General features: G+C 42.6%; 1 protein-coding gene across 1 annotated transcript in view; it reads right to left on the reverse strand.

The window, feature by feature from the left end:
* Nucleotides 1-823: 823 nt before the first annotated feature.
* Nucleotides 824-25663, reverse strand: part of igf1ra (insulin-like growth factor 1a receptor) — a 72242-nt gene continuing 47402 nt past the window's right edge. The window contains exons 3-21 of the mRNA XM_056416107.1: nucleotides 23313-23613; nucleotides 22240-22376; nucleotides 21292-21436; nucleotides 20413-20621; nucleotides 20088-20214; nucleotides 19285-19520; nucleotides 18978-19145; nucleotides 18268-18475; nucleotides 14527-14813; nucleotides 14271-14413; nucleotides 13803-13968; nucleotides 13582-13684; nucleotides 13279-13349; nucleotides 12968-13197; nucleotides 12116-12220; nucleotides 11734-11893; nucleotides 11381-11510; nucleotides 9511-9645; nucleotides 824-6382 (exon numbers count right to left, since the gene is read on the reverse strand). Coding sequence (XP_056272082.1) covers nucleotides 5794-6382; nucleotides 9511-9645; nucleotides 11381-11510; nucleotides 11734-11893; nucleotides 12116-12220; nucleotides 12968-13197; nucleotides 13279-13349; nucleotides 13582-13684; nucleotides 13803-13968; nucleotides 14271-14413; nucleotides 14527-14813; nucleotides 18268-18475; nucleotides 18978-19145; nucleotides 19285-19520; nucleotides 20088-20214; nucleotides 20413-20621; nucleotides 21292-21436; nucleotides 22240-22376; nucleotides 23313-23613 — 3650 coding nt within the window. The 3' untranslated portion in view covers nucleotides 824-5793. The remainder of the gene's footprint in view (nucleotides 6383-9510; nucleotides 9646-11380; nucleotides 11511-11733; nucleotides 11894-12115; nucleotides 12221-12967; nucleotides 13198-13278; nucleotides 13350-13581; nucleotides 13685-13802; nucleotides 13969-14270; nucleotides 14414-14526; nucleotides 14814-18267; nucleotides 18476-18977; nucleotides 19146-19284; nucleotides 19521-20087; nucleotides 20215-20412; nucleotides 20622-21291; nucleotides 21437-22239; nucleotides 22377-23312; nucleotides 23614-25663) is intronic.

The raw sequence follows: 25663 nt of genomic DNA on the forward strand, positions 1-25663 counted from the left end.
GTGTGCAGGTTGGAGATGCACACAGCGGCGTTACCACTCGCGGTTTTCATCTGTAAACAGTTGGTAAAGAATTCCCAAATTCACAGAAAAACTACTGAGGTCATGACCTCAGCGTCCTGAATGTTAGCTAACATAATTACACCCCAATTATGGAATGAGAAGGTGAATATGTCCCTTCACCCTCTGTGTTTGTGTGGTCCCAGTTTGCTGAACATCTGGGCATTGCCAGATGTTCCTGTGTCGTCCTTTTGGAGCAAACGGGGAAGCAGAGTGTATCAGAGACAAAGATGCATGTGGCTTCTGTCCTGAAAGTCACTGCTGAGTGGAAGGAGGACCAGAGGAACTGGACTCGGTTGTTAACATGAGTGCAGTTGTGAACAAAGAGTCCTAACAAGCGGGGAAGGATAACATTTATTCCAGAGATGCTGGCAGGTCGGCATCTGCTCCTGCAGTGATGACAGACAGACCCTCTGCAATATGAGATAACGTTTTCCGCCCTCCTCTCAGCTACCTGTGTGATTTTGCTTATTACTGCTCACTGTATCACGGTCAAAGGGGAGCAGCACTCAACCACGTGCCCTCATCTGGCAGCCTGACCTCAGCTGACAGACCGGGTCCTCTGCTGCAGACCCTCATTCACACGTAGCTGTCCCAGCTGGAGGAGCCTTTAGAAACGGCATGAAGAGAGGATGACTTCCTCAAGCCAGCGGTCAGAGCGAGGTAGATCACCTAATGAAGACATTCCACACAACACCGACGTATCCCTGATGAATGATGTGGATTGGCAGCCGTGGTCTCGGAGGGAATTAAATGGAACCACCAGTAAAAGTTCTCATTCATTTATTTATTCAAAATTTCCAGAAAAAAAAGAAAATACAAGAAATTCTCAGGTACACATTTGGAGATGGCATGTCAAAAACACCCCGTCTCAGTTATAGGTGTGAAAAAAATGTTGAGGCCTCAGATACAGAACTTGAAAAAAAGACAGTCTAGTTAAGTTTTTTTGATTCTTTCTTTCCCCAAGCAGGTAATGAACACAGATTTTGTGAAAGTAATGAAATAAAGTAATAGCAGTAAATCAAGGCCCACTCAGAAGGTATAGGAATGCAAATCATAAAAACAGAGGCATGATAATGATAAACCTCAAACTTATTATTGCAGTTTGAATGCACTGAAGCATCCTCCATAAACCTGAGGTTTGCATTCAGAAGAATAAAAATGATAAAGATGAATAAGTTGAATGTTCTGTGTTTCCAATTAAATCTGGTAATGCAAAAAAGCAACTAGTGTGAAGCCGTAAACCTAGAACTATCATCTTTTTCTAATCATGTTGTTTACTCTTAACCATGACTACCCGTAATCTATGCAACATCCCTGTCCTATACATGTCCACATGTTTATTTAAATGCTGTAATTGTGACAGGTTTGGGATCTAATGGTAACCAGTAATTCCAGTGATTCACCTCACAACAGATCAATGTAATGTCTACTCCCGGAACTGAAACTTTGTATTTTATCATTACATACATCCAAAAAAACATAAATGCACAGATATGTAAAGTAACTACAGAAGCTGTTTGCTTGTCAGTGGTGATTTCTGTACTATTGTGATATTCAGCAGCAATCAGACTGTTTTTCAACCAAAACTTCACTCTTTGATTCTCTTAAAATCATGCACAGATAAAATGCGTAAGAATAACCTAAATTCAGGACGCAGATATCACATTATGCTATCTATAATCCCATTTTTTAAATTGCTTTTGGGTATTCATTTTAACAGGAATTTTTAAATGACCGTGTGCCTCTTGCCCAGAAGCCCTCGCACTAAGACAGCTGTGAGTAGAAGTGACATTTTTTGGAGATGTAAAAGCTTCTTTGCCACCTTCACATGTAACAGTTTGATGACAGTATAAGATCCACTGAGGTGACGGTTTAACCAGCAGCATTAGTGTAGGGAGCAGGAGAAACAGGCCATGAAGGCATCGTTATGAGCAACAAGCCAGACAATGGTGGAAATGTCGAGAGCTCTACTCCCATGGCATTCAGCACAGAAAATAGACTTGGACAGGGTAAGTGATGGTGTGCACTTAAAAACAAGGAGTTTACAAGGCAAAAAAGGATATAATGTAATCAAACATTGACCTACAAATAATTGAAAATTGTCCATTTTCTCTGAAGATAGAAACATGTAGGTGGAGTTGCTGCTATCTCTACGGTCCTCGTTACATTCACAGCACTGATCCATAGACATAACAGAATATAATTGTTGAGCGTGTGAATGACATCTGGATGTTTGGGTTGTGCCGTTACCTTGCAGACAACACATTTATTTATTGGAGGTCAATAATAAATTTTCCCTTTTAAAATATTCCTTCTGATAACCGATTTCTATACAAATGCATTTAGATGACAACATGAACGTTTCTGTTTTCTGAGGATTTAAGGTTGTGAAAATGTGTTGGTGGGCAGTGGAGATGAGATAGTTGATGCTGATGCTGTGCGCTCAGGCTTCTTACACTGTATCCAGTCAAATGAAAGTGTAGGTTGACCTAATTATGTCGTATACCTGACACCAATTTAAACAGATTCTGCGGGGAACTAAAGCAGAATCCACTCCTCTGCATTCTCAGATATAAACATACATTTTGTAAACCACTGGGCCTGACATGGGAACACAGATTTTCCATCTCATGTCCAAGTTGGCTTTGTGAGATTCATCTAGATCCCCGTGGGTTTTATCCAGATGAGGTTTCTATACAAACTGATGAAAGTGAGATGTACTTGTTTTACATACACGTTCATTTGAAAAGAGTGAGGTAGATAAATACTTGAAGGAAAAAAAACAACTTTAAAGTCCCCCAGTTATGACACCAAAGAAAATACATTAAAAAAAAATCAAACTTTATACTGATTCATGGGGCATTTATACAGTGATTTAAACTGATATCACAAAAGGAAAATACAAAATTAATAAATAACACTCTGACAGAGAAAAAAAAACTTTAAAGAGGGGAAAAAAAGAAAAAAGAATCACAAGGCAATATTTTAAAAAAGACTAGGAGAAATCCTTCAAAACACTTTCACTATTCAGCCTCCATTTAAGAACCGTTTCCATTCATGACAGTGAAATGCGTTCCCTTCCCTGGACTTTAACCCATCCTTTATTTGGTTTTCAGAAGCAGTGATCATGAAGAAAAACAATAATATCGGTTTTCTCTTTGATGAAGTAACATTAGCAGAAGTGGCGTTATGAGTGTTTAAATATATATATTTTTTAAAGGGACAAAACATATCTGATTTTGGGGCGATGGTTGGCATAATTAAGGCAAATAAGACATCTCAATTAGCCCTATTTATCCAAAGGGCGGCAAGAAATGGATGGGTTAAAATACCAGATCTGGTGTAAATATCTTGTGCACAGACTTCAAAAGGAGGCACCGCGGGGAGAGACACAACATGATGGGGGGGATGAGGGTACAACTTGAGACAAGTATAGGACAATCATGAGAATGTGTGGAGAAAGCAAAGCCTTTACTTTGACCTGAGATTGAGTTGCACCTAGAGGGCAATGCTAGGCGCAGTGCTAGACAACAAGTACAAAAAGGGTGCAGAAAGTACACACTCGCACATCGAGCTTAGGTGTCCAATCCAAATAATAATAATAATAATAACAATAATAATAATAATAATAATATAGACATCCATGAAACAAACACAGGAGAAAAGATTCCATAAAAATAAAAAGGTAATGAACAAAATAGTATTCCAAAAAAACCTTTGGGGTAAATGAAAAAAAACGCTTTTTATATCTAAATGTATCTTTTTTTATTTTTTATTCTTTTTTTTAAAACAGTTTGAAGATATAATAAATGGACTGTAGTGGAGACCATAACATACCAAACCTGAAGGATTTCTTTATATATAAATATATATATATATGTATATATATATACACATATATATATATATATATATCTATATAGATATATATATACACATCCAAAAGAGAAAAACAATAAAATAGCAGCTTTGTTCTGTACAGACAGAGGCAAACATTTTGAACTGTAAAAAGGTTTACAAAAGTGATAAAACCAATGATGTGTATAAAAATGATCCTGCAGTCTAAAATACAACTGTAAGACCTTTATATGTGTTTGAAACAGAGAAACTAATGACTATTCCTTAAGAGACCTGCTGAGATTTAAAATTCGTCTCTAGGCTACTAAAATCTGATCCAATGCCTTCTCGATTTCTGTCTCTGGTCTTCGACTGTCGTGGAATATTTGGTGCCATTTAATTTTAACAGCAGTATCAGAGAAAAATGATCACCTCCCACATGAAATGCACAGTTCAAAAGATGTCTGAATATATGAAGTGGTGGCGTATTCCTTGCTTATGAAGTTCAGTGACTTTTGATGCTTTGTTGATGATTGATCAGTTTTTTTCTTTTTTAACTAAAACAAAGACAGACTGAGGCTGTGATTCAGAGTTGGCTGATTCAAGTCATGCAAGCAAATCCTTGCACGTGAGAAGCTGGAGAACCAATGAAATCTGGCCATGTTTGTTTATAAAAATTATTTGCAAAAAATGTGTCAACTTAATCATAATGTTATTTAAATATAGAATTTCACAGTTCTATAATACAATTCCTGTTTGGATTAAATAACAATTGTCTGATTAATTTTGACCAATATTGTGTCAATCGATTTGAACAATGTGAATTTTGAATTAAAAGAGGCCTGAAAATTCAAATCCTAAATCAAACAGCCCTGCTTTTGTGTTGGCCTCTATTTTTGCAGTTCAACTCGAGGAGAAACGTGATAAGAAATGTCGTACAAGTATCTCAAGGCTTGCTAGATTTACTCCACCCCCAATGCAGATGCTGCATATGCTGAGAAAACCTTGACTGCAGGAGGGAATGCAGCTTCTCAACAGTAACTCTGTATTCAGTCCTGTGATAAGCCGACACGCACGGCTGGTCCAGGAGCAGCTCGTACTCACAATAAGCATGACGTCTGAAAACCACCAAACAGTTTAACAGACAGGCTAAACTCTGAATCACCGCCTGAAACAAGGGAGACCTGTATGAAACTGAAGAGAAAGCTCGATTTGGCAATAGTTTGGCAGATACAAAAAAAGGCCCTCCTCTTCCTCTTAACCCGCTCCCGACGAGATCATAGAAATATCAACAGGAAAAAGAAACAAGGATCTTAGTCCAAACTTTCTAATCCAGGCCTCCCCATGTGACATGAGCCGGCCTGCTCGTGCAAACAAAGTCATTTTGATGGAGAGTCTTTTAGAAATGGAGCCATGATATAGAAAGAATCACGTGTGTTGTATAAATAAACACTCGGATATCCACAACATCCGGTCTGAAATCATCAGGAAAAAAGTGCTCTTCTGTTCGATTTGCTGGCAGATATGCTAAAAAAGATTTTCATGAATTTGATGTCTTAATCTGTATGTCAGGATACTTGCCTGTATTGTTCTCACGTCTGTGTTGTTCTCCTTCTCGAAGGACTTAGGAACAACGACTGAAACACAGGAGGCACAGGAAGGAGTTCCCCAGTGTCGAGTCTGCGCCACCAAACTCCTAAATGCTTTATCAGGTTTCTCTACTTTTTCTCAGTTTTTAGAGTTTTTGTTTGACTTTAAAGGAGTGGAGAGACCATCTACTGGCACACAGTAGAAGAGTCATTTCTTACCTTACCCATCCCTCCTTAAGAAATGGAGGAGAGGTTTGTTTTACCCTGTGTAGGAGGAGGAGGAGGAAGAGGAGGGCCTGGTCTGATATCAGCAGGCCGACGACTGGGGCAGTGGTAGCGCCCGTTCGTTCTTTCTGCCTCCGTTCATGTGTGCATAGGGCTGCAACTCCTCAAAGTTGGGCCGCAGCACCACCACAGGCCCGTTGGCCGAAACATGTCCTGAGTGCTTGTCCAAGGCTTGTCCTGGAGACAGCAAGGCTGAGGCTACCGGGCCGGGGGAGGAGGGAGACATGGGTCCCAATAATGAAGTACTCGGGCCTTTCATGGAGGCCAACTGCTGGGTAGCAGTGGGCGGCGTGCCTCCTGCGCACCCTGACGAAGGTGCGTTGGCGGCGGCGGCGGCGGCGGCAGCAGCGGAGGCGGCAGCAGCTGCAGAAGCAGCGGCGGCAGAAGCAGCAGCGGGCTGCCTGGTGGATGCAGGGTCCAGTGGAATGTTCTCCATGTTTTCTACCTCCATGTCCAGTTCCTCGGTGTCCGGCGGCTTGTTCTCCTCACTGTAGAAGAAGCTCATTTCCCTGAAGGGAGGATCCAAATCATCGTTGATGCTGCTGATGATCTCCAGAAACGACGGACGCATCTTGGGATTATACTGCCAGCACATCCTCATCAGCTCAAACCTGCAAGAGATGCACACACAGATAAAGAGGGTCAGTAATGTGCAGTAGATCGTTGTCATTAAAAGAAAAGGTTCTGTTTTTTTGAAGTCCAATACAAGGCATATATTTTGCATTATGAACTTCAGGAATTATCTTTCTAAAAAGATATTTTGGAAGACACCAACTGTAATGTACTCACTGTACAGCATACGTCATTTTAGCCTTAATCCTACTTTGTCTGCACAACATGAGAACTGTGGAGAGTGTCCCCGTCTCAGAGTGCGACTGTGCTCCTTCACAGACGATGTACATCGGGCATGGGAGTGTTGTGTTGAGACAGACTTGGACAAAACATGAACCTACACGATAAAACTTTAGGGGAGGGAGACTTCACGTTTCTCACCAGCAGGTGGCAGGAGACACTAAAGCTAAAGCTCAATTCACTATGTTAAGCTTGAAAATCTAACTTTGTAGAAAATACAACATTTCATACTGTAGACTAGATGAATACACGTTACTGCTACTTCTACAGTAAATGTTAGATACAATAGCTTTGATTAATTTCTCTGTGCCTTTCAAACCTGTGTATAATATTCCTATATTAGTGTTTGTGTGTGAATATGCTGTTTGTACCTTTAGCCTGATGGAAACAGCTCATATGAAAAACGTGTGGAATTACCTTTACCTGCCTTTCTCTTGGACTTGCTGATCAAAATTCACACAGGTTTGTTTTTGAAAGGTACTCTTAGTGAACACGCCAGTTCAAATGGGATATTAAAAATGTGGTTGACATTACAACTGGGCATTACAAGTAGGATCAGTAATGCCGCATGTACTCAGCAGCGCAGTCAATTATACGTAAGGTTACTGTGCCAGGCCGGCAGCCGGGCTTTGGGAATGTCAAAACAACATCATGAAAGAAAGAATTATTACAGTTTTGTGTGGTGCTACACCGCACACCACAACTTCAATTATACACAAACAAGCTAAGAATACTCTCCAAGGCCTGCTGACTAACACCTCAGTCATCTCTCCTCCACTTGCTGTTCCCTCTCTCTGGTTTTCCTTCTCTTCCCGGAGTCTCTTTGCGGTCGACAGCAGCCTCTGCAGCTGGATGCAGGCTCCCCTCCACACAGAGGAATTACGGGGGGGAACTTTTCCAGAGCACGCGCCTCGCCTCACACTGAAGCAGCAGGGGGTGCCACTCCGGCTTGTTTTTCAGCACTGCAGCAAGTGTCTTAAAGCTGACGCTAAGTATCCGAACCCAGGCAGCAGAGACCTCCCGTGAAAAGACGTGTAATGCTCGGAGAGGGGCCGGCACTCTTCCTCCACCATCTGTTGCTGCGCACGAGGCACGTCGATGAATATTCAGAAAACAAACGCTGCAGTAAATTTGGACTTCTTGTCAGCATCCTGCCAATCATGGCACACACAGACACACACGCTATTACCACAGAGATAAATGCACGTACAGGGACGTTAACAACAGAGGCTAGGATTACACTGGCACATGAGCTGTGCATGTACTTGTGCTATGACATAACTAGTCAAGGTCAAATATCTATTTGTTTCTGTATTGCCTGCAGTTTTCTTTTGATATCACTTGTGTTTGTTTACCTCTTCATTCAATTCAATAACTGTAATTCCATTTCAACGATCCAAATGTACAAAGTGTTTACTGCCTGCCTCTTCTGTGTTCTGTAATACTGTTTTTCTGTATTTGTTCCATTTAGCTTGACAGCTTTGTTGCTGTACCTCCGTCTTTGTATCGCCCTGTTAATATGTCTGCTGCACACACACACACACACACACATATATATATATACACAAATATAGCTCATGATTATGTATGTGTCTGATCTTTTGTGTCACATCAATAAATGGCTATTTTAACAAGCAAATTACTTGTGAAAAAATTGGCTTTCAAAGTTTAATTTGGCAGCAGTCTAGACACAGAAGAAATGTCACCAGCCTAAAATAAATTGGACAAAAAGAAATCTTGTAACACTCAAATAACAATCTAAAACAGACACACTTTCAGGCCGAGTGGAGTAAAGAACGGTCTCCAAACATCCATGGTATACATCCCCATGTGGCGAAACCGTGATGTATCATAGTACTGTCAGCGATAGTGCACATTCCACAATAAATCATTGTGTTTAATATCATAACGGAGTCTGAATTTCATTTTCCATCAGAAACTCTAGACCTGGGAAATCCAATCAGTGAGCCACAGCTACCTGGCGATGGGAAAGGCCGTACAAGGAGGCGACATTCAAGGCTTTCCAAATATGACTCATCTCTTGTGTCTGTTATCCCGCCCGCTTTCTCCTCATGTATCTTTATATCCACTTTGTATGAACGTCTGGCTTCACCACACTTCAGCAGTCTTCTGGAACTCTCCATGAAGTCACTACATTGAAGGTGACCAGCGACAAAAGGCCTGAAAACTATGTGTGCTGCTCACAGAACAGGAGGCTCACCCCGTCACCACCACCTTTGTAACACAATCCACACACTCCTGCAATCAGGACAAAACAGTCAGGTTGCCATAGAAACGAGAGGTTTGTGTCTGCACAACATTCGGCCCACTTTCTTTTCGACTCGCACTCTCTTTCTAAGGTGAGGTCAGCCATGGAGAGTGGGAGGGGAGAAAGCAGAATGCCTTCTTATTGAGGTCAGAGTGGGAGAGGGGAGAAATGCATAAATGCAGCGCTGCCTGCTGCTGACAAGCCGGCTGTGGTGTGATTTATCTTCTCTTACAGGCGAGATGATTCATTAATGAATAATTCTCTGTCTCTCCCACTCCGTTTGCTGACAGACAGACATCATCTCCGTGCTCATGCCACCCACAAGACGCCGAAGCCCTTCTATGGGCCGACGCCGACGGGTGAGGAGGCTTCTCACTGCCAGCTGACCGCCGGTGCCATGTTGTCAACAGACCACATTTAACCCGTGACGTTAATGTGAGGCCTCATCTTGGCTCTCCATAAGCATACACACCACATGATATCTTACACACGTTGAACCAAAACTTAAAATAGACGCCGGACAAAATACTAATGGGCCAGCAGGCCGTGCGAGGCCCTTCAAGGGTGTTGACACAAAGACCGTACACAGTTATTGATCACAGATAAATGGAGGCTTACAGCATGTCAGGGCAGTTGTCAGGTTTGTCCAAGAGTCCTCCCTCCATGACGAAGCGCAGCACTTGTTCATTGGACATGCCCTGGTAAGGCTGTTCTGCTAAGGTGGCGATCTCCCACAGCACGACACCGAATGACCTGCGGTAAGATATAAAACAATCATTGGATACAACAGCAGAACATGTTAAAGTGAACACCACCGAGCACAGAGAGTCGTTTGTTGTATTACTTGTCCGTCATTCTTCCATTTAAAAAAAGGACCAGACTGGTGTGTTCCCATTTTCTACAATGTGTGTGTTACGATGCATTTATTGCACAGGAATAAGTCTTCGTGACAGGTGTGTGGGAGATCAAAAACTCTTCCCTATAACAGACACAGATCATGCACACTGTACTCACTTCATCAAAGAATGTTTTGGCAAATCAGGCCTTCATCACATGATTGATTAATTAATTGAATTGTCCCTGATAAAGGTCTGAGAACTAAAACATAATCAATTGAGTTATTACAAGTAGTCGACTGTGTGCAGAATTTTCACCTTCCCCTTTAATACAAAGCATGTACACTTACTTTCCATTAGTGCTAACCATCTTTCAAAGCATGCTTTTCCCACAAAAAAGCTTCGGTAACACGAAAAAAAGAAATTGATTATAAAAGTATGTGTTTTTTGGATTTAGGTTTTGTGGATTTATGCTCCGAAGTGGCCAAGAAAAAATTAGAAATGCTGCAACTTTAAATCCCTACAATATCTGGAGTACAAGTAACCTGTTAACAGAAATATAATAGTCAGAGCAAGATTAGGCATTTACTGAGCAGAGGCAGTTGGAGAACAACATGAGGGAAGCAGCACACAGCAGAAACCTTTCCGTATGTCATCTACGTCATGTTAAACCTTAAACCTAAGAGGACGTCTTGGGAGTAACATCAGCCGTGTATCAGCGTACCAGTCAGTAAATCAAAAGGATGTCATGCTGCAGGAGCAGGCTCGGTATAAAGTATTTACAGTACAGTGAACGTCACCTCAGTTTAACCTCAAGCTACATTGTAATTACATTACTATGATACTATTCATGAAGAAAATTCTTAACTTGACTAACAAAAAGCACAATATTTGCTCACTCCTGCTGGTCATAATTTCACCACTGTCATGAGTTCAGTTTACATTCAACAGTCTTTTATTACAACGTTGCATATAAGTGGCTGAAACAGTCTTGTGCTGACAGACGGACCAATTCAGTCCGATTTTCTCGATCAAACAAAATAAAAGTCACTTACTCGTGGATTCTTAAGAAGCCCATAATGGGTTTGTTTTACGCGTTACTTCATCTGCATAACATCAAAGAAGAAGATAGAGAACGCAAACGTGGAGGTGGGTTTTTGCTGGAACTGCAACCTCTCATTTGAGAACATCTGGAGCAGTTTAAGCCCACCGTTAAGGTCTGACCCACGGGACATTTTGAGTTGGGAAACAAAAAATTGCATGGGAGCTAGTAAACATATTTTTGTACAACAATATTGCTCCAGATAGAAAAATGTGGCAGGACTGTAAACTGAGATTTCACTGCAAACTGGCATAAATAAAGGTGTAATACAGATATTGTTCTCCAATCCTCTGAAACCAGCTGGGAGCCAAAACATTGTGATGGTTTTGGAGGTTTTGATGTCATAACATCGACAGAGAGGATAGAGGGCAGGAAATGCATGTTCAAACGCAAAAGGCAAAAGTGTGTGTGTGTGTGTGTTTTAGTGTGTGCGTACACATAGTAATTTGGAGACATTTCTGGAATATTCTGCCGGCCATCTGGACCAGGGCAGGTTCAATCGTGCATCCACAGGCTTGTGCATGTGTGTAAGAGTGATGTGTTCTCATACCAAACATCAGACATTGTAGTGAACACGCCATCTTTCAGCGACTCTGGAGACATCCAGCGGACAGGCAGCAGGCCCTTCCCTCCTTTTCGGTAGTAATCCGTCTCGTAAATATCTCTGGTCATGCCAAAATCTGAAGAAAGAAAACCAAAACAGAGATTGGAGAAAACACTAAATAGCACTCATTCTCTGTGAAAGAGGCTGCTCCTGAGAGCTCATCAATTCGCTCTCCTCCTCCCTTCCTCTGTCCATCTACATTAAGACTTCACTGCCTCAGGCACTCACTGAAATCCAAGCACTTATTTCAGTTCAGCATTGAGCAACCAGGGGAGGCTGAAGGCATAGTATTGACTTACCTCCAATCTTCACAGTGAAGTCCTCAGCTACCATGCAGTTCCTGGCAGCCAGATCTCTGTGGACAAATTTGTTGGCATTTAGGTACGACATGCCGTCGGCAATTTCCCCCGTCATCTGGATCATCTTTTTAAGCGGGGGTAGGACCTGGTTGCTGGCGTTCTGGGGATGAGGCGAGATGAAAAAAACAGTGTACAGTCAACCACAACACCGGATACTGGTTACAGCTGTGTGAGGGATGGATGCTACGTGAGGAAATGTGCACGTGTGTGTGGGAGAAAAAATGGGGATAGGATGTGTGTATGTATTCACACCATCACCTTTTTATGTAAGCGCTCTCAGAGTGGAAACGTGTGTGTGAATGTGTGAGGAAAAGATCCGTACTTCTTTGCGCAAAGAGCGCAGGTGGCTCTTGAGATCTCCACGGGTCATCAGCTCCATAATCACCAAGGTCGGTTGTCCCTGAGAGACCACGCCCAGCAGCCGCACCTTAACCAATCACAACACAGCACAGGTCAGCTATGACGATTCAAAAGTCTCAAATCCATCCGACACATTAAATCAAGGCAGGTTTTGAATACAAAGTGTACAAGTGCGGGAAAAGACGTTTATTGAAAGTGGGTCTAAAGTGAGTTTGATGTTATATTAAAATGTCCTTTTCGCATAAAATTACCTGCAAAGCAACAAACAATATATTGTTTAGTTGATTAGATAGTCAAGTTTGAAGTCTTACAATTCTCTCAGCTGCACTGTAGTTTGCCAGCAATCATTGTGTAACTTATATTCCTCTTAGAAAATAAAGTGTATCTTTAACTTGCTTGGATAGAAGATTATAAAAAAATACTGTACTTTAAATTGAATTTAATATTGGTCTTTTTAGCAGCCGGACTTGATAAACAGGTTGTAACAGCAGCTTTCTAAAGGCAAAATCATTCAAACATCCGTTTAACATAGTTAATGAGGCTGTGATCACACTGATGAGAGAATCTACACAACCTCCAGGAGGCTAAACCCTGCCGAAGGCTGTAGCTGCATGAGCAGAGTAAAGCAGAGTGTGCTCAGTGCTTATGACCTGCTGTGAACTTTCTCTCTGCATCTATGCAGAGTAATTAGGAAATGATAACCAAGAGTACTTTCAATCAAATGAGGTGTTGGTTTATTTCCAGCCATACTGTGACGATTAATCTGCATTTATTTCAGGTTTTTTCCACTCGGTTCAGGCCGCGTCGCTCTTACCACATGGTGACAGTTGAATTCCTTCATGACGGAGGCTTCGTTCAAAAACTCAATGCGCTCCCTCATGCTGGCCGACTCATTGACCGTCTTGATGGCCACTCGAGTGTCCGGCTCGTCCTTGATCACTCCCTTGGCGATGCCTTCGTACACCATGCCGAAGGAGCCCTGACCCAGCTCCTTGGCCAATGTGATCTTCTCCCTGGCCACCTCCCACTCATCTGGGACGTACACTGGCACAACACAGCAGACAACGGGTCAACAACACGCATTCACAGCCAAACTTAGAGAAAAAAGATATTGCACATCCTTACTTTCAGCAGCACTGAAGTACTCAGGGTTGACCGATGCATAAAGGACTCCATTCCCCAATCTGTCGTTATTCCTATTAACACAAAGCTCAGTTAGTCAGCAGCAGCTCTGATTGTGGATGTGTCGTGTAATTCTCTTTAAGAAGTCTACCCTTTAGCTCAGGGGGATGTTAATGAAAGCAATACCTGTTAACTCTAATTGACATTACACTGGTCATTAAGTTTTATGAGCATAGCGAGGTAGAACAACATTATCAGGAGACGTTGTCCAGCAAAGTGAAAAGCATGTTCATGAAGATACTTTACCTCTTTCTGTTCACTAAGAAGACAATTGTGGTGAGGCTGGCAATGAAAAGCGTCACTATGATGGGAATTATGATGACCAAGTAGAACGTAACTCCATCGTCTCCTGCCAGACAGAACACACAATTAAACGTGATCAGCATTGACTAAAAGTGTAATTTCTTTTCTAAGTCGACATGTTTTTTTACTAATCAGTATTTAATGTGCGAGAAATTTAGTATTACGTTTGGGTGGAGGTACGTAGAAGAACACGCCCTCTGTCCAGGAGCCGTTCCCTGCCAGTGAAGTGGCGCGCACACGAGCAGAGTAATTCCCCGAGCCCAGGTTGGTGAGCCGGGCTCCTTGGTGCTCGCGGAACTGCTGCCGTGACACACACTCATGCTTCTCAGGCTGAAATGAAAACAACAAACACATGATGGTTAATGTGAACGATTGGTAGATACAACTTTGCATTGTGCATTCTGTTTTTAAAAAAGGGAGTTAGCATGCGGACTTGCAGATCGATCAGTTTAAAAGTCTCGCTCTGCAAAATAATGTGCCTTGCTTCATTGGCTGTTTGAGTGTCACAGTGCAGAATGTTGTCTGTGCAGAGTTTGACACTCGAATCTGCTGATGCTGGACTGTATCTTAGCATTTTGAAATGTCTTGAAACATGTCTGAGGGGAGGTTTGACTGTACCCAGCCTGGCTCACCTCTGTCCCCGGACGGAACTTGATCTCATACATCAGGATGAGACCGTTGGGCATGACGGGCTCCGGCCAGTGCAGCATCACACAACCTTCGACTTTCTCACTCCTCTCATGGATCACCTTTCCAGGGATGTCATCTGCTTTGACTGGGAAACACACAAGCACGACAAGCATGTGTCTACCATGCCCTGTAGGAGAAGGGGTTCCAGCACACTGTGCCACATTTCTATCATAGGTTGTATTCAGGTTACTTTCTTACCTGCCGGTTTGGTCCTGGAGAAGACGAAGGCTCCAGCGCTGCAGCGCCCCACCTGCTCGTTGCATGCATGGATGTCAATGCGGTAGACAGTGAAAGGTCGCAGGTTGGGGATCTCTAGATACTCTGCTGATGTTTTCTCATCTGAGAAGGGGTACTCCCTGATGGGAGGAATGCCATCTGTACTGTTATCCCCTGGATCAAGGGTGATGTTCCCCCTTCCAACACCGCCGTGGAGCAGTGTGTCGTTAGCCAAACCAAAAACATCCCTACGCCGACGATCCGGGGGCCTGAAACACAGAGGATGAAACAGCGTTAAGAACGTTGTTTCAAGTATAGTGAGCACTGTTTTTAAATACATGTAGTTTAGAGTGTGACGGATGAGGTCTGAGAGATCATAGCGAGGTGGACACACAGAGAAAAAGACAAAGACACACAGAGATTGTTCCACAGGGAGAAAATAAATCTCTTCATCGCTTTCTCATGAATCCCAGTCAACACAGAAGAAAAGTCTAAAAAGGGAAAAAAGGTGACATGACATGAAAATATGGCGTATATCTTTGTGACATTCTGAACCAATCGTAATGACCCATTTTCAGCCCCCAAACTCAGGGCTGTGGAGCCGCCTGGAGCTGGACATCGTCTTCATTATTGAGGACAAGCAGGCGCTGACAGCTGTGACTGCAGCAGAGCCACAACAGACGCCACTGGGATCCTAACCAACTGTAGTTACCCATGAAACCTGCAGGGTGGTCAGCTGGGACAGACGGACAAAGGAAAGGAGTGAGTTGGAAGATGAAAGCTGTGACAACAACAGGTGTATGGAGCCCTTACAGAGCGAGCTACATGTTCAGGGCTTGTTTGGAAATGTAATGAGGACAGCATGAACAGGCGGCTAGGTTTTGTAGTACAGCATATGAAACCGCTCGCACATGATTTAAACTGTATAGGCTACTGGGAATTAGGACTGCAACCAGAAATTATTTAACGGATTCATCAATTTAATGATTTGTTCATAATGAATAGATTTATTATTTAGTCCATCAAATATGAATAATGCCCATCGTGTTTACCTTAACCCTTGTGTTGCCTTCGGGTCATTTTGACCCGAATCAATATTACACCCTCCCCCCGCCTTTGGGTCATTTTGACCCGATTCAATGTTTCACCCTCCTGTTACCTTTATATTTACTAACATATTTTACCCTTTGGGTTCAATTTTACGCCAGCAATTAAAACCTCCAGAAAATTATTAGAATTAATATTGTTTTCCAAGTTTAAGTGTGAGGCACTTTATGTTTGTTTGTTGACTACCGAAAGAACACAGACATTAAACATTGAATGGGGTCAAATTAATCCTAAGGCGGGGGGAGGGTGTAATATTGATTCGGGTCAAAATGACCCTAAGGCAACACAAGGGTTAAGCCCAAGGTGACATCTAAAAGGGGCTTGCATTGTCCAACCAACACTCCAGAACTCCCAGAATATTCAAAGTACTATGAAACCAGACAAAGGAAAGCTACACAGCATCCCAATTAGGAAGCTTTAAGATGAGAATATTTGACATTATTGCTTTAAAACTTGCTTAAAGTAACAGTTTGCCCGTTAAAATAGCTGCCGATTATTCTCTGTTGACAAATCGTTTCAGCTCTACCACACGTAGTAAAGTGAGGAGTGAACTCAGAGACCTAACTGAGCAAAGCTACAGTCAGGCATCTTTTGTGTCTGAGCAGACATACACCTACACGAGGAGAGGACAGACACAGACGGATCCGTGGGAAAGGCCAGTCGCACTGGCATGTCAACATTCCTCTCCCACAGTTATACGTTATATGGTGCGGTACAATCTAAAGTCCAGCATATATGTGACTGGATAGAGAGATGAAGATTTGCTCAAGTAAATATTAAACTGTGACAGAAGTAATTGAAGACCAGACTGAGGCCAGATGAAAGAAAACGTATGGGATCCAGTTTCTGAATGTGCAATGAGAGTTAGTTAAGCAGATCAGTCTGAACACTGTGAGACGGCTCCTCAGCTGACTGAAGCATGACCCTATACTAGTGAGTTACTACAGTAAGAGTCCTGACCTCGCCTGCTAAAAAAAGATTTACCTTTACGCAAGCAATGAAATCCAGAGAGTAAGGCATTGACTACACATCAATCCTGTAGCCAGTAAGGTACATGCTGCAGGCTCAACATCTGACAAAGGAAGAGATCACTTTCATCATTACTTTCAACAGGAAGCGATTACAGTAAATAAATACTCCAGTCAGGTTTTGGATCGTACCACAAAGTCTCCTAAACAGACACTGGCCGCTCTCCTCTTTGTGCAGCAATCCTCTCTCTCCTGCCCCAAATCAGTCTGCCTTCCTTTACTTTCTGTTTGTCTAGCGCTGATGGGGCTCGTCCCTAATTCATTTCAATGCCAGGTGGATTCACTGTCCATTTCCTGGCAGCTGTTTCACTCCAGAAAGAATAAAGAGGGCTAGAGACAAAAAACAAGTCCCTGACAAAGAGAGTGTGCAAGGGGAGGAGGAGAGTGGAGTGGCGGGGGGAGAGGACAGAATGGAAAACATTTCCTCTCCTTTCGGTTTCTGTTTTCAGCCACCCTCTTTCTCCTCACCCTGGGTCTAAACCCTGCACCTTTGAAAAAAACAACTCTTTCCCTGGAGTGGTTTGGTATAATGCTGGCTCTGTTACAGTGGAGAGTCTGTACATACACAGCTTGAGCCCTTCGCTGCAGGCCCGAGACCTGCCATCCGCTTGTTTCTTAGACAGCTATACTAAAACAAATCAACACAGCCAGAGAGAGAAGGAAGGGGAGGGGGGCAGATATGAGTTAAATTACAACATAAAGCGGTTTTATTATTCTTCCTCCAACGACATCGATCCAATTCCACAAGAGCAATGCAAAGGAAAAGAGAAGGGCACCGTAACGCTGTCTGAATGAATGAACTTCGGAGACTCAGAGGCATCGTTTAAAGTATGGATTTACAGGTTACCTGCTGAGTGTTCTTGGTGGGAAACAACACGTTTATCAAAGGTCTCCATATTGTACCGTGATAGATGTTGGAGATGCAGTTAGGGCATCAATTCACAAACGCATAGATTGTTTGTGGCTGTTTATATGAGATCAAAGGAGTGTGGGAGGAGAGAGGGAGTCTTTGAAACAGTGAAACATCCTTAGCCAGGAGCGAAGTTAAATGATAACACAACACAGATGTCAGTCCCTAATGTGAAGAACAAAAGCATAAGCAGCCACGGGTGTGCAGCCAAACTAGGCCCTTCAGACTCCTTAATCACATCTCTCTCCTGGGTTTGTTTGTGTTGCCTAAATTGCTGCCGACTTGGGTCTCACATCCCCCGTGCCACTGTTGCTATGGCAATATAAAGCCACAAGAACAAGAAGGCTTTGGATCCTACTCAGCATGACTCCTCATCTTCACCCTGACAAAAGGGCTGAGTCCAGCAGGCCGAGCCCGGCAAGCAGAGCCCGGCAGGCCGGCTCAACCCCCGTCAGGTCCATCTACCCCCATGCTCGGATCCTAGCAGCTCCACTGAGGAGCCGTAACGCCGAGGCCGCCACCTCACTCCTCATTTTGACCAATTAAGTCAAACAAGTTCAGCAATTGGATCGCCGTCTCCACAGAATAAAAGGAGGAGCAGGAGCTGTAAACAGTTCAAGGTGATGACTGTATGGCTACGGATATTATAATCTTCACTCTATCTGTGGCCTACTTTACCTTGGCAGAAAGATGGCATTGTGAAGGAAGTTCTCGAAAATCTTAAAAAAGACCCGGTCATCCTTCTCCCGGTCTTTCTCCTCAGGCGTCTTTTGGCAGGCACAACATGGGCCATTCTCCGCCCCTGCCAGGTCTGACTTGGTGGGCTTGGTGTTGTCTTCCATGTCCGTGAACCCTGTGGCTGGGATACGGATCGGGATCTTCAGCTCTGTTTTAGGAGAAAGCAAGAGTATTTAGCAATGGGAAACCTTCTGCATTATCAAAGCAGCTGCTGATAATATTTGTTGATACATTTCCTGCACAGATTTGTTAATAGAATAGGAATAGTATAACATTTTAGGAAATACACATTTATTTTTTTGCTGAAAGATGAGAACATTTATATTACTCTGTCCGTACATAAATATGAAGCTATATCCAGCAGATAGTTAGCTCACGGTTTAACTTTCTACGTTGTTTTTGTGTAAAAAGGAACTACGTTTCCATCCCTTTCCAGTCTTTACGATAAGCTAAGCTAACTAGCTGTAGCTGCATATTTCACAGACATTAGAGTGGTATCAATCCTCTAAATTTACCGTCGGCAAGAAATAAATTAAACATATTTCCCCAAAGGTCTGGTCATTTTTGTAGATTGTTGTACAACAAAGAATGTAGGATGCTCCGACAATAAAAAAAGATAGTTATTGTCTTGTAGAATGAGTATTGCACACCTTTGGAGCAGTAGTTATGTTGGTAGAGCTCCCTGTCTTCAGACTGCTGCTGCCAGCGGACCAGGTAGAACGTGAGATTGCCGTTGGGAAAGGCCGGAGGTGACCACTTCACCATGAGCCTGGTTGAGGAGTTGGCATATGCACGGGCGTCTTTGGGCATGGACGGCACTGCAATAGGGCCAAAGTCAGTCTGCTACATCAGTATTTACTGAAAAGCTTGCATTCCAATCACTAATAATTCACAAACAGCATTAGATATAATCAACAATGGCAGTGTTTGTGTGAACAGGGTGATGGTCAGACTTACGTGATGGGCGTGTGCGAATGTAGATGATATCGCTCTTTGCTCCAGTAATGTGCTTGTCCTCCACCTGCAGGGTAATGGCCTTCACAAAAACAGCATACTGGGTCCAGGGCTTGAGTTGTTGAAGACTGACTTTAGGGTCATTGCTTTTTTCCTGAGGGAAATCCACATCCACCATGTGCCAGCTGTTTGAGCCGCAGCCGTCCTGCCCGTCGAACTCGGTGATGTTCTCGAACGCGCTGCAAAGTCACGAAACAGAGTTGTACATTGAGAAAGCGGAATTCACCTACAAATTATATGTTCACCATTCACACAAAATAAGACATCTACTATTAACATTGATTTTTGGCCCATCTGTTAATGGTTTTCAATATTTCCGAAAAAAAATTGTACAAAGCATACTGGACATGTATTGCTCACCTACCTTGAAAGGCAGCCACTTGATTTGCTTTGGAAAAGTTTATTTAGAAAATCTGACTGAAAAATCTGGCATTTAAACCCAGATCTCACACAACAAGTAGACACGGATGTCGTGAATATGGTGAAGTAAATGTGGTTCTTTATAGTGCAATAGAGGAATTATTCTGCTGCTCATCTGTTATCAGGGGTTGTCAGTCATTTTAAGTTAGTTGTAATGTGATCATTTAAGATTTTGTTTCACATAAACTAGCTCAGATTTTATGTTTGAAAGATTAAAATCTGACTTGAATGGTAAAAAAAAGATTATGTTCACGCTTCATAAATACCAACTCTAAAGTGTATTGTATATGATGTGTTATGAGGGGTAACAAGTTGTTTATACTCACGACTCCTTGTAGTAGACTATGAAGCTGATAAGGTCTCTGTAGTCTGGCGGCCGGTAGCGCTCCCATGTCAGCCTGATCGTATGGCTCGATGTGATGTTAGACTTGAACTTCAAGATATGACTTTCACCTGTTGCGACAGAGCAATACACACAAATCAGTTTATTGTGTATAGCCCAATAGTACTATAATGAGACACATACAATATTAAGACAACATTCCATCGCTTTCTTATTGTCCCGACACACTGGATGACAGATCGTCTTTTTTTACACCATTGACAACAACAGAAATCTAGACCAATGAGTGAAAATGTGAATATACTCACAGCTGGCTCGTTCACCGTTGTTACGGAAATCTCCCTCCTCTGGCTTCACAGCGATGCCCGTCTTCTCCCACATCGTGTGAATCTCAGACATGCAGAGTTTGGGGTTCAGACGGAAGAAGAGACGTCCATTTCCAATCGTCAGGTTGTGTTGACTCCAGTCCCACAGGTACTGCAGGTGCTGGTTGTCGATGGCGGAGAACGAATACATGCTGATAATAGAAGGAGATCAAGAGGAGGTTACAGCCAGCCCACATAGATCAACAACAACAAAAAAGCATGGAAGCTGAAGTTGTCAGAAATGTGGTTAAAATGAGCTTTTTTCGCCACCTTGGCAGCGTTAAGCACTGGAACAGGTGTCAGGTTTGTGTGTCTGTTTGACAGCCTGGGTTCATACTGAGGACAGAAACAGGATCATGCTAACACTCTGAGCTCAAGTCAGTCAGGAACACAGCTGAACACCTCCAGAGCTAAAGGAATTTCTGCCACCCTCAATAGCATTCCACTGAGTGAAACTGTATACCCTGGGAGAAACGACAACAAGAAGGGTGACAGGATTTCACATGACCCCTTTGGTCATAACCAAAAAAGCCTTCCCTCCTATTTAAGATTGCTGCTGATATCACAGTTTCATGGACCTGAGACAACGTATTTACCTTTGTAGCCACATTCAAGTATCAGGCTGTCTGCACGACTCGTTTTTGTAATGATTCTACAATACACTAGACACTGTTCCCTGTGCATTAATGTACAGCCACCTTGCAGGGCAAACACTTGTTCAACAATATGTCACTTTGATGATATGTTGTTGACAACCTCCCTGCTGGGCTGAGAGCCGCATACAATCACAGACAAAATAGTGCCGACACAGCGCATACATACTTTTCAATGAGTTCCTGCCCATTAATGTAACGCAGGCTCTTGAGGAAGGACAGCGAGCCAAGTGCGTGGGAGTGACGAATCTTCACATAGCCCGTCACTTTCTGAATCAATCCCATGAAGCTCTCCAGCTCAGACGCTATGTTATCTGGGGACAGGGGACGGACACACACACACAGATACAAAACAGCACATTTAAAAATTCCACAGGGATATCGGCTGCTGCTGCTTTTCCACCCATACTAGGTCTTAATGCAATTATCTGAATGAACACTACTTTAAGTTGTATATGTGTCCATATGTGGAGATTAGATTGTGAGGTACCCTGTCAACTGAGCAAATACAAAGCATAATAGCATAATGGGATAATTAGGTTAGAGTGCAGCCCGACTTCAACTTCATCCGTCTCTGTAATCATGATATTTGCTGGGCAGTCAAGTGCAACATACTGTAGTAAAGCAAATATAATGCAGTCAGGAAAGGATTCCTCTAGCGCAGGGGTGTCAAACTCATTTTCACCGTGGGCCACATCAAGCATCATGGCTGCCTCTTACAGAGACGATTGTAACTGTATAAACTACTCAAACATATTGTTAAATAACTCTCTTTGCATTTGATTATTGTTTATTTAAGTGTAGAAATATTGTACATAAGAAAATGTCTCTAATATTACAAGATAAATCCATTTAATTTAAAACCTTCCAAATAAAAGCGCGGGATATTTTTCTTCAATTTCTTGAAGAAAAGGTGATCATATGTCTTTCAAGTCTTCAGGGGCCACATCAAATGTTGTGGTGGGTCTTGTGTTTGACACCTGTGCTCTAGCATATTGTATGGAAAATTAAACATTGAATGTGATGTCGGCTAATGTAGCGTAGCATTGTCAACGAAGCTCAGTCACACTGCAACATGTGGTGAATAAGCACTGCGCTCCTGTGTAGCTGCACTCACTTCCACGGCGGATGTTGATGTCCAGGTTTCCTTCGATGATGGTGCAGTCCTTCAGGGACTGAGCCGCATCCACCGAGTCGATGACAGGCGACGTGCACGGCTTATCACACGGGCCATTGCAGGCATTGCAAAACATGCTGTTTACATCAGAAGCAGAGGGAAGGAGAGAATGAGAAGACAGAGATATGAGAAAAAAGTAAGACCTGTCAGAGAATGAACAAAATCTGATGTGAACTTTTCTACCTCGCCCTGAAAGCATCTGTCCACTCCCTGTCTCCCAAGCATTCCAAGGGATTCAGGGAAATACATTCCCTCCATGATACAAGGTCACCTCTCACACGCAGAGTTTAATCTTTTATGGGCCCTTGTCTGAATTTGGTGAGAGAGTGACTCACTGTTTGACCTCAGAGATAAAACCGCGGTGGTATGGCCAAATAATACAGCAACAGCGTCGGCATGGAAAGTTTGGGAATTGAGACAAAACAGGGAGGAAAGTTGCAGAGAAAGAAGTGTTCTTGTTGAAGGTGAATGTCAAACAAAAGAAATGTCAAGTGGATATTTCAAGTGGACTCTCCTTTAAACGATTAAGTATTAATCTACTGGTGGCGAGTGAAGAAAACAAGGCACTCTGTTGAGCACCGTCTAACAGTCTAGGATATCTAAACTTGAATCATTAATAGTTCGACGTGCTCTTAACCTTGAGCACTTCTAGCTTTGAGTCATACTTTAAGGAAGGAATGTGTGAAGAGCGAAGGTGAAGCTCAAGGATATTTCATGCAAATTAATTAATGATGCAAAAGTACAAGGTAAACACAGCAGCACCCTTTTGGTGTCTGTGAATTACACTGCTTCACAGAAAAATGAACGAGAAAGAAATAATAAGACCTCTGGCTCGCTCTGGGAAAAAATGACGGTTATAATCTCGTACAAATCCAGATACAAAACATTAAACAGGAATACTTAATAAATCTAACGCTAAATGTTTTAAGGAGCTATTATGTAGTACATTCAGTGTGTCAACTGGCAAGGCGTTTCCAAAACATCAGGACCGGCACTAGAATGAAAGTCTTTACCGGTTTGTCTCATTGCGTGTGAAGCCAGAGGGGCAGTCGGGCATACACTCGCCCCCGTGGATGACAAAGTGAGTATCGCCAAGCAGGTGCACTTGGGAGCACAGGTCCATGGTGATGCAGCGCCAGCCCTCAAACTTGTAAGTGTCTGGGGGACAGTCCGGCACACAGTGACCCTCGTGGTAGTAGTGGAGGCAGCCAGAGCAGGCCGTGTCGTTGTTGGGTTCAGCACAGCTGCCCAGGCACTGGCTGTGACAACACTCCCCCTGGTCTGTGCAGGAAAACTCGCAGTGTTCGGGGCATACTGGAGGAAATGGAGAAAGATGAGGAAGAGGTCAGTTTTGATTGGGTGGAAACAGTCTGCACTGCTGGGCACTGTTACATAACTAAAGCACATAATTAAGCTCTCATGTACAATATGTATAATAACTCAAGAGCTAATGATGATAACGATGCGTTATTGTTATTATCTGCATGATATCAGGCCAGAAAGTCAATATACATATTTACATATATATATATATATATACACACACACATGCATGTATATATGCATTTATATATACACATACATATACACACACACGTATATAGACATATACATACACACAACAAAATAAAGCTCCCACTGTCACTTCTAAGAAAGAACCACTTTAAATCCTTCCAGGCTATGAAAAAAGAAATTGACTTTAAAATGAACTTGAACAACATGAATGATGAAAGCTCCTTTCTGTTTACTGAGCATCACTGAGAAACCAAAACCCATAACAATAAGTTAACATGCAAAATGTTTCCATTGCTTGAGACATATTGGACATTTGGGAGTGCATCATTACAGTTTGACAGATTTATTGAACAGAGCTTACAAAATGAACATTAATATATCAACCTTTTCTCTAGAAAATAGGTCTTTCAAAATCTGAACTTTGATTCAGAAAGGAGAAAAGTCATCCTGGTAATAACGCAAAATAATAGGCCAGTGCTCGTTTGTAGGTTTGCAAAGCACTCATGATAATCTAATCACTTTTACACATAAATTACTTGAAAATGGCAGAGATGAAAATGGCAAATGGAATGTTTGCTATTAATGTTGTAACCTATTTATGAAGTAGCACTTCTGGAAAAGCAGGTGTAGGGTTAGAAATCAGATGGAGCCCAATGCCAACTCATCTTGAGATAATGGTGTCCTAGTTTCAGATGAGTCCACTAAAGAAAGAGCATCTGATGTGAATGATTGCTGAAAGCACCTTGTCAACAGTTATTTTACAAATGATTGTTTCTCTGCATAACGAGCGGCTCTGGGAGTGACTGAGTCAAAGGTTCAGGTTTCTTTTGGGAAATGTGTAACACATAAGAAATCTATGATAATTTGTACAAAAATATATAAGTTGTGCAGGCAGCAAAGTCCTGGTTCCTTAGCAACCGCCTCCTGGTGCAAAGCCAGGGCTGGAAGGAAATGCGCACACAGTCAGACACGCTCAGACAAAAGTACACTGAAACACACATTTCACCCCTCATTTAAGTGTGTTATTATGAGACACGACCCATATTACTTTACTGCATAATGAGGAATGTGTGTGTGTGTGTGTGTGTGTGTGTGTGTGTGTGTGTGTGACACATGTGTGCACATGTTAATGTGAGTGTAGAGGACAAGCAGCTCCACTTGTTTATTTGCTTTTAAATTGAACGCGGGTGTCGGAGCATCAGAGGTTCGCTTTGTGAATCAGTCAAGAAATTGATGTCGGCTGCAGCTTATCCTCTCTTGATGAATATTTCATGTTGCTTGACAACTAAATCTGTTGATAAAGAATGTGATGATGCACTCCAGTAATGCCGCAGAGCAAACACATACTCACATACTCCCAAAGTGCCAACTCCAGTGTTGCGTCACAAAGAGGAATGATCATTCTTACTCCGGACTGTTAGTCAAATACGTGCTATTCGTACCCACTTTCAGTCAAATATGCCGAAAGAACCCCCCCCCCCCCATTTTTTAAAATTCTACACAGAAGTACTACATACATTTATATAATAACCATCTCCTGATAAGACAGCCAGTGAACAGCAGTTATTGTCATGATGAAATGAGTGAGCAGAGTATTTACCTCTAAGTTTTATCCTGTGCTCTGTATAGCTTCCCACTCACACGATGTATATGCCCTGTCACACCAGGAGGATACTGCATGAATAGTGTCTCTAACTATTCTGGCTCTGGTCCAAGACAAACGGCAGAGAGCTTCTTTAAAACTAGCGCATCAGGATTTTACATGACAGCAGTGATATGAGTGGAAATGTGATGCTGACATCAGTGCTGCACATTTGCCGAGTGAGAAACATCACCGAGGGTTTATTTT

The sequence above is a fragment of the Pseudoliparis swirei genome, chromosome 6, assembly GCF_029220125.1.
Source record: "Pseudoliparis swirei isolate HS2019 ecotype Mariana Trench chromosome 6, NWPU_hadal_v1, whole genome shotgun sequence".
In the NCBI taxonomy this organism is placed as follows: Eukaryota; Metazoa; Chordata; class Actinopteri; order Perciformes; family Liparidae; genus Pseudoliparis; species Pseudoliparis swirei.